We start from the raw sequence: 10,000 nt of genomic DNA on the forward strand, positions 1-10,000 counted from the left end.
GAGAAAACAAAGAATAAACTATGCCATACTAATCTTTCTGGTGAGGAGACACACACACACACACACACACACACACACACACACACACACACACACGCACGCACGCACGCGCGCGCGCGCGCGCACACACACACACACACACACAAAGAGACAGACAGACAGACAGACAGACAGACACTGAGGCAAACAGGGACTGCCGGAGAGAGAGAAAGAGATCAGGAGGATCGAAGAGATCGAAGGGCAATGGGAGGGATGGGCGGAGAGGGTGAGTGTGTGTGTGTGTGTGTGTGTGTGTGTGTGTGTGTGTGTGTGTGTGTGTGTGACGGGAGGGGAGGAGGGGGGGGGGGGTAGTGGGAACTGGAATTCGGGGGGTGGGGGGAGGGGGAACGGAAGAGGGGGCGGAGGGGGTGGGGGATGGGGAGGCAGACAATCGCACTGAATGCCTGCTGACGTCATCGCCATTATCACCTTATCAGGACACAGATCATATCCGCAACACATCACAGAGATGTAAAAATTGATAACGATTAATACTGTCGCCAAATAGTCTTCGGAAAAAAATAGGTACCGGAAATTATTGTTTTTTTTGCACTCTAGCGATAAAATATTCTCCAAACTTGACATTATACACACATGAGTGGTAGCATGCCTTCCTGTTTTGCTTGTTTTACAGTTTTTAAAAATCACGTTCAAAAGTAAAAACAAAATCAACAACAAAACAACAATACTGATTTGATGAACAAAAATTTATAAGCAAAAAGGCTATCTGAAGTCTCTATCTTGATCGAGATCAACTCGACTATTTTGCAGCCGGTACGAATATAACACATGTGCATTATCTAATATTCATGGTTTGTGTCAAACAGAACATATTTATGTTTGGAAATGCATGTGGAGTTCGGAGTATACAGAGTAAAAATTACTGCATTAAAAAACATATCGACCAGTATAACAGAGGCCGGCATTTAGCTGAAAACCTGACAACAGCTATAGCAGACGACAAAAACGGAACTGAACCAACCGGACGTCTGGAACGAGGATCGGAACCATCATGAGCCGTCGCCACTTGCGAGGCGTCCTGGGCAACATCAAAAATGGTGGTGCCACGAAAATCCATCACTGCTCACTTCCACTCAGTCAACACAAACGGTTAAAAAAAATCGAAAAAAAAATTGTCCAGCAGACGACTCCTGCGTTACATTCTGATTTCCCGTGCCTGCGAAGCCTGCATCACCTTTCACACATCACGCTCTGCATTCCTGCAACTGCAGGAATCCTCGCTCCCTGCATCATGCTCTCTGGCGCATCATGTTATTTTTAGTTCCCCGCAAGGAAAATGGAAGCGTCTGGCTGGCTGTTTCCTGAAGGTTCTGTGAACTGGGTCAGAGATCTGGGATCGCGGAGTTGAACAGTTACTTTTTAGCCGTCAATGAGTAGATCTCATTATAGCTCCCATGTTCGCTGATAAATTATGTGGAAAAAAACAGATTCAGTGTGAAACCTAGGACAGAATAATACAAATAACAGAGCTGAGAAAGACAAAAAAGACACGAAGACCGAAGCGATTTCACAGAAAGCTTTGCATTGTCTTAGAGGTCATGTTGTTGGTGTCATAGGTCATAGGTCATGATTAGAGATGGCATAGTTTCGCCTGGCGACGTTTTTACATCGCTTATCACCCAATGTGGGTCTCGTGATGGATTATCGAACACTGTCGTTGCTGTTTATCTCCATACTAGCGCTGACACAGGGAGAAATCCATCGAGCGAAGTCGACCGCCTATAAGAGTCCAAAACGCGCGAGCAATGCACGCGATCAGTCAGTAGACGTGGCGGTTGACAGGGAGATGCCGGCCAGCGCAGAGGCAGAGGAAGCTGCTGTGAAGTTGTTGGCTGAGGAAAACTTTGGAAGTTCCGATGTGTGGATTTACTCCATTGTCGGCGCCATTCTGGTGGGTTCCAGTGGAATTCTGCCTCTCCTCATTTTGCCGATCGAGGCAGGCCCGTCTCTCAGACATGGAGGTAAGAAAACCCATGCTTTCTTCTCTCACTTGGCACATCTACTCATTCTTGTGTGTAACTTCCTTGTCAAAAGAACTTTGCGAAGACGAGTGGAGGTGTTTGTAAATCGGGTGGCCCCCACTTTGCAGCCGCTCAATAACCAGTGTGTGCATGCAGTCATGTGCACATTTATCACTGTAAAACAGCGTACCAGTTACAAAATTAAAATTAAACCGATCTTCACGTGAGTGAATGAGACAGACGAACTCAGCTTTAAGTTTAACAAAAAGTTTTGTGTTCGGTTTTTTGTTTTGGACGGATTTTGCGTTTGTTTTCAGTACTGAGAGTGGTCTTATAATTTCTCAGATGATTGATGCACGCATGTACACATGTTCCCCACGATCCCAGTCCGTCTGTCTTGTCTCACTCTCCTGTTCCTCGATCTCTCCATCCTTCGTCTCACCGTCTGTTCCAGTTTGTCTCATTCTCTCATCCTCTGTCTGTTTCTCTGTCTCTGTCTGTCCAGTTTTCTCGGTCCTAAATCAGAAAGGACTGTTTTCTTCAAGATAATCAGTACACTTTGATTGATGTAAGTCCCGTCTGTCTCAGCTGTTTTGTTTTGTTTTTCTTCTGTTGTCACTGAGTTAATATGGTCTCCTTCATTTACACAAATACTGAACATCTCCAAACACAGGCTGTTGGTTTGTTCTGTTCTTTCTTGCACTTGCATGCGCTCGCACACACACACACACACACACACACACACACACACACACACACACACACACACACACACACACACACACATACACACACACATGCACACTCACAGTGTTCCAGCTTTTCTTAGATGTAACTATTTGTAAATTTTAAATAAATTTCAAAGCATGGGAAAACTATAGCGTTATAGTGATCATATTTAATTATCAGGTCCTTGCAGAATGATTCAAAGTAAAAGTAAAAGCAGACAATTATTCAAAATACTGCATGTGACACATTGACAGGAGTGGACACATGCATACCCCCCAAAAAACAAACAAACAAACAAACAAACAAACCAAAAACAAAACCAAAACAAACAAACAAACAAAATACCATGGTGATATTGAATATTTAGGGGGCTGGTTTATAAAGCACAAGTAGAAAGTCAGAAAGGTAACTCGTGTGCATGAGTGCAGGTATGTTTGTGTTTATGTGTGTGTGTGTTTGTGAGTGTATGTGTGAGTATATGTGTATGTCTGCATGTTTGTTTGTTTTTTTTTGTTTTGTTTTTTATAGTTTAAACTTGTCCTTTAAAATTCCTCAGGGTGAAAAAGAAAATTCCTCCAACAAAGAACGAAAGCATTTTATATGGTAATCCGCCAGTGTGAGTCAGAAATGGTGCCACTGTTGCAGTGTATGCCAGCAGCACATGAATAGAGTAAAAAGATTCTTGCAGTGAGCTTTGAAGGTCTTTGGCATTCAATGAATGAAGTAGTGTTAGTACCCATAATACAAAAGCTCACACACACACACACACACACACACACACACACACACACACACACTGATTGTGTACATATTTATACATTCACACAAAAAGATAGAAAGAGAGAAATCAACTAGTTGTACAACTCAAAGGTCTGCTCAAAGTTGAAACTCATTATATCACCTGAACAAGAAAGTTGCACCACCAGATTTTCACCTATACATAATGTTACACAATACGCATGTGACATATTCTTTATGCAGACAGATGCACAAATCTGGCTTTCTAATCCACAGAAATCTGCCAAACATGACAGTGGCAAATACAACTACTACAAGCTGACTGTTTCATTAAAGATTTAGTAATCTCAGTATTATTGAGAGGGAATCACCAAATGATTTCTCATTTAGACTCTCTCTCTCTCTCTCTCTCTCTCTCTCTCTCTCTCACTCTCCCTCTTTCTCAGTCTGTCTGTCTCTAAGTTTCTCTTTCATATTATGTCTTAACTGTAATCTTTGTCTTTGTTAAACAACCTTGCACACTTGCACCCACACATGGATATTCTTATCTGCAGACTGTATTAAACAGGAAAAATTTACAGCAAAAAGAAATGTATATTTCTTCTGATTACACATATTGTTTGTTTACATCATTTACTTTTGTAAAAACAACAACAAAACAACAACAACAACAACAAACAAACAAAGATTAACAATATCAATATGCCAGTTATCACACACTTGACATTTGTTTATCTTTCAATGCACTGGCCCATTCTGGAGATGGACTTTTGACATACCGTATAAATGTGTTCTGACTTACTGATTACAGTGATGCTCCTGTATACATTTGGTTGCTGTTGAAAGAAAACACACAGATGTATGCACAATCCAGTCACACATGCAGTTCTTCATGGGAAAGTGTCTGTCAAAAACATGTTTGGTTCCATGTCGGTTCATGGACTGTTTAACCCCTCGACTGCTGAACCTTGGTGGAATGAAGCCAGTGTGGCATGAGTTGGATGTGCAAGAACTATTTCTTCAAGTTCTTGTGTACTTTCAAGTGGTGTACCTGATTTCGTTGAGCAAAAATATTGCAATCTGACGAAGAAGAAATTTGTCCTAATAAAGAAATTGTGGCTGTCATCCTAAACTTTAACTTCAATTTTACTTCTGTTAGGCAACAGTTGTCACTGATGAATAAGCTTGTCAGCAGCAGTCAAGAAGTTAGAGAGAAAAATTTATCTTCTTTTTCCATGTCTACATCCCAGAAGCATTGTTCCATTTAACAAGGTGGTGGGTTTAACACAATGGGTGCTGACTGTGGGAATTGTGTGAACAAGATCCCTTACCTCAGGAGCATATTTCATGAACGTGTACCATACTGTGAATTGTTTTCCACAGTGTCAGTTTCAAGAAGGTGTCAAAGCACACTGACTGATCCACATGTATACACTTCAACACATCTGCTTTAAAAAAAAGAAACTAAGCAGATGCCTGACCGATGCATAAATCTATCCATCTTGATTGTCAGGCCTTCAGAGTAGACACCTAGGCCCCACCCTCAACCAACAAACATATATATATATATATATATATATATATATATATCCAGTCCCCACCATCACATGCACACAAGTTTACCAGATTGTTTTTTTGTTTCGTTTTTGTTTCTCCCAAAATATGTGTGTGTGTGTGTGTGTGTGTGCGCGTGCATGCGCATGATGAGTGAGTGTGTGTGAATGTGTTCATGTGTTTGTGTGGATTCTGTGTGTTTATTCCCTAACATATTTTATGTTACCCACTGACTCGGGTAACTTTAAAGTGGTGAGAAATATGAAGTTATGAACAGAAACATTCATAAGTATCCAGCTTTTAACGACACAACTTCATTCATGTATGAATCTGTTTATATTTATGCATAGCAAGTTTTCCGATTACAATTTATTTGTGTGTGTCTGTTTTATTTAATTAATTCTATTATTCATTTAAGTGTGGTGTGCAGTTGTGCCAGCTGATGAGCGACAGAATATTCCATCAGCTTGATTTTCAATCAGGAATAACTCACCAATAAGACAGTACATGGATTTTAAAAGAAGAGATTATTTATATCAATGCTCATTTTCAGGAAAATTCAGGAAATTTGAACATGTTCTCTTTGATATTTGTTGGGAATTTCACTTTACATATAAGTCTGTAAGATCAGACCTTCTAGAGCAAGAAACAGCTTGCAATCCCTGTTGCATAATTTTAATGACTGAAGAAATTATGCGCTTAAAAAAATACAACAAAAAAACAAGGTGGAGATGTGTCAGACCAGGTGTGTGTGAAGGGCAGGCAGAGAGCAGGAAATGGAGTGTCTGGGAAAGGGGGGTGGGGGTGGGGGGTAAAAAAAAAAAGAGAGAGTAAATAATGAGGGAAGGGAGGCAATGAAGGAAATCTTTACTGGTAGTAAGACTGAGACAACACGTGTGTTGCTTCCCATTTCGTTTGCAATTTCTTTGGAACTTTAAATTCATGATGCCTTGTTATATAAATCAATTTGTTCAGTGACACACTGGGTATGATAAACAAAAATTTCAAGAAAGAAATTTAGAACACAGATGCATGCACACAACCACAACAAAATGCAAAAGACATTCTAATTTTAACATCACTGTGGAAGAGGACAGTTTTGTTCAGAAGATGAAAATGGTTTCACTGATGATTGTTTAATTTGATTTTTTTAAACAAAAAAACAACAACAACAATAAAAACCACCACCACCACCAACAACAACAAAAACACATCAAACAACAACAACAACAACAACAACAAAAAACCCAACCTTTATCGGGGAAAAACACACCCACACAAAACTAGTTTACACAATATTGTTAAGTCAGACCTAAAGGATTGTTTTCTTAGAACTTCCTTTCTTTTTTCTTTTCATCATCATGATCATCATCATTGTCATTATCTTTTCCTTCTCTCTCTCACTCCCTCCCCATCTCTATCTCTCTTACTCACTCTCTTAGTCACACACACACACACACACACACACACACACACACACACACACACTGGCATCTACCTGACAGATAAAAAGAAGCACATACTCCTTGGTGAAATTAAAAGTATCCAAAAGAAAGTCAGTATGAAGATATGATTGTAGGAGTATGTCATGAAGCACCAAGAATTATAAGGGCAGTTATTCATTTGTTGTTTTTCATATTTTCCCTCTATTATCACTTCTTCAACATGCACAAAAATGTGTACAGTTTTATGCTTCTGTGTTTTGTATAATCTGTGTGTTCTCTAACAGTAACACACTCATAATTTAGTACACATGCACTAGCCAATGAAAACATTGCATGCACATACTGACATAGCACAAGCTTGGTCAAATCTAAATCAATAAATCTGGACTGAGAAACAAACTGCATTTTTCTGAAATTGAATGTGAGGGCATGAAGAGAGAAAGAGAAGAAAAAAAGATGATGCATAATATATATATATATATATATATATATATATATATATATATATATATATATATATATATATATATATATATGGACATGAAGAGAGAAAGAGAAGAAAAAAAGATGATGCTTATAATATATATATATATATATATATATATATATATATATATATATATATATATATATATGGACATGAAGAGAGAAAGAGAAGAAAAAAGATTATGCATATATATATATATATATATATATATATATATATTAAAGCCTTTAAAAAGAAAAGCAGAAGAATTTGTTGCTTTAGAAGAAACATCTGACAGTCCACTTATTTCAATTTGTAAAAATAACTCTCCCTGCTTAGAATGTATTTGTGTGTTTGTGTCTGTGTCTGTGTCTGTGCGTGCGTGCATGCTCGCATGTGTGTGTGTGTGTGTGTGTGTGTGTGTGTGTGTGCTGTGTGTATGTGTGTGTGTGTGTGTGAACATGCATGTGTGTGTGTCTACATGTGTGTGTGGGTGTGGGAGTGTGCATGCTTATGTGCACGTGTACATGCTCTTAAGGTGGTTTCAGAGACATTAAAGACATTGATGGAGTTCAGCTGTCCAAGAGAAGCGAGGGGAAGGAAGGAAGGAAGTAAGGACGGCTGCAAAACAGGATGAAATCCAAGAAACAACTCCCCTTTTTCAGCCAATGTAATGGTGCTAACAGCTGTGTCACCCTGACCCACAACTTCAAGCCGCACTGTACATGAAGACAGTTCCTTGAGCCATTCCCCCCCCCCCCCCCTCCGCTCCCCCAACCCCCATGCCCCACCCACCCACCTCCACCCCTTGTAGTTTGAAGGGAACAGAAAAAGAGGCGGAGGAGCAGGAGGGAAAGATGTATTCTGTTGTTTTCATCTGTTTTAACCCTTTGACTGATGCTGATGAATATGCTCCTCATTGAAGGACTGTTATAGATCTCAAGGAGTTAAAATGAAGCTTACAGGTCAGGATGTCAGTCACCACACATATACATCAGAACTTCTTCCTCTTAGGATCACATTACTTTTCTTCTGTGAAATCAGTTACACCTTTTAAAAGCACACAAACATTACTAAAAGCACTTCAAATTAATGACTCGCCGATCTTGTTTCATTCAGGTTCTGAAGTCAAAGGGCTAAAGAAGCAGAAGATGCCCTGTGGCTTAGAATTGAAAAGGACATATTTTGACTCAGTGAGAAAAGAAAGCATTGTGCTGTGAAAGGGAATAAAGTTGTCTGAGTTGGTTTTATAGCTTGAACTGATGATGGTCATGAAGAAATTTGAAAGAAAGAAAGGCCTTTCTCAGGCATGGTTAGGAAGAAGACTTTACATCCACTCATTTGTGATTTGATGGTTCATGCCTCTGTGTGTGTGTATGTGTGTGTGTGTGTGTGTGTGTGTGTGTGTGCATGCATGCGTGCGTGCGTGCTTGCATGTGTGCATGTGAGTATGTGTGGAAACTGTGCCAACATGTGTCTGTCAAAAATCCCACCCACAGAAAATGATCACAGTGTGTAACTAAACTGACACATGAATTACCAGAGGTGATGGAGGGATAAAACAAAGGTGGCCAAAGTAATCAGTTTAACCTTCAGCCACACTTGACACTGACACCGACAGCCACTACCAGCAGGATCATGAGGTACACACCATAGACCTGTCTCATCAAGCTGATAGGGTCTGTCACAACTTGAGGCCTTCTTCACCTGCCGGTTTATCAGTCGGAAGGACAAGTGGGAACCCATATTGATAAACTGAAGAGTAGATTTTAAAAATCTGTGCTTATGTTCTCTCTCCACCGCTGAAACTGGAGAGAAAGAGAGAGACGCTTGACACTTTGACACTTTAATGTCATTGGCCATGAAGTCCTTATGACATGGGTGAATGCATCAGCATACTTTCAATTTATAACAAACAATCATAATAAACGAATGAAATGGTGAAAGCAAATAATGAAACAAAACAAAGTTCCTGGAGAGAGAGAGGAGGAGGGGTGGGGCGTGGGGGGTGAATCTGTTCATTGAGGGAAGCTGAAAAAGCATGAATCTTGCTTCATATCCAGAGAGAAACCAGATGTCTGTAATACATCATTTCTAGGTGTTTCAACCAGGATGTATTGTTATTGCTCAAAATCCCAAAGTCCTTGTGGTTAACAACTTCTTCTAGGACAGACACTTTTTCTGCTTGTTCTCCCCAAGTAAAGAGACGATTAAGGTGACGATTAAGGTAACAACCACTTATGCAATGACAAGAGAGCAGACATAATTCATTATACAAGTAGTGCTTTCAGGGAAAGAAAAAACCAGGGAGGGAGGGTGTTCGCCATGAAAAAGGATGTAGGGCTGTGTGATTGTTCTGCACTGAAGCTGACTGCTCAGTCTACTTCTTCTTCTTCTTCGTGGGCAGCAACTCCCACGTTCACTCATATGTACACGAGTGGGCTTTTACGTGTATCACCATTTTTACCACGCCATGTAGGCAGCCATACTCAGCTTCCAGGGTGTGCATGCTGGGTATGTTCTTGTTTCCATAACCCACCGAGCGCTGACATGGATTACAGGATCTTTTACTTGCGTATTTGATCTTCTGCTGGTGTATACACATGAAGGGGGTTCAATCACTAGCAGGTCTGCACATATGTTGACCTGGGAGATCAGAAAAAATCTCCACCCTTTACCCACCAGACAACGTCACCGAGCTTTGAACCCGGGACCCTCAGATTGGAAGTCCAACGCTTTAACCACTCGGTTATTGTGGCTGTCACTGCTCAGTCTACTTTCACTGACACAGCCAAACACTGGTGGGAAGAGCATTTTCCACTTGACCGCTAGAAGGTTTTCTTGTCCCAGACAATAAGACAGGCAGGTATTTGGAGCCCTGAAGACCAGTGTGGGTGACAAACCTGTACATACGCCTTGTTTCAAAATGAGCCTCCAGGAGTTAAGTAACTTTCAGTCAGTATGGACTTTTGCCACACTGACTTTTGTCCCATGGTCATCCATTTCTTTTCACACATGCACACACAAAACAGCCATTGAATGTTCTG

General features: G+C 40.4%; 2 protein-coding genes across 4 annotated transcripts in view; one reads left to right on the forward strand and one right to left on the reverse strand.

The window, feature by feature from the left end:
• LOC143293795 (S-phase kinase-associated protein 2-like) overlaps positions 1-10,000 on the reverse strand; it is a 132,023-nt gene that overhangs the window by 98,220 nt on the left and 23,803 nt on the right. Inside the window, exon 1 of one of the 3 annotated variants that reach the window (XM_076605046.1) lies at positions 1,022-1,333. The exons of the other annotated variants lie outside the window; for them this stretch is intronic. Coding sequence (XP_076461161.1) covers positions 1,022-1,117 — 96 coding nt within the window. The 5' untranslated portion in view covers positions 1,118-1,333. Of the gene's footprint in view, positions 1-1,021; positions 1,334-10,000 lie in introns of those variants that run through there. 3 annotated transcript variants of the gene reach the window in all.
• LOC143293797 (zinc transporter ZIP13-like) overlaps positions 1,547-10,000 on the forward strand; it is a 48,817-nt gene continuing 40,363 nt past the window's right edge. Inside the window, exon 1 of the mRNA XM_076605049.1 lies at positions 1,547-2,021. Within this exon, the coding sequence (XP_076461164.1) occupies positions 1,697-2,021 (325 nt within the window). The 5' untranslated portion in view covers positions 1,547-1,696. The remainder of the gene's footprint in view (positions 2,022-10,000) is intronic.

Source organism: Babylonia areolata, chromosome 19 (assembly GCF_041734735.1).
Source record: "Babylonia areolata isolate BAREFJ2019XMU chromosome 19, ASM4173473v1, whole genome shotgun sequence".
Lineage (NCBI taxonomy): Eukaryota > Metazoa > Mollusca > Gastropoda > Neogastropoda > Buccinidae > Babylonia > Babylonia areolata.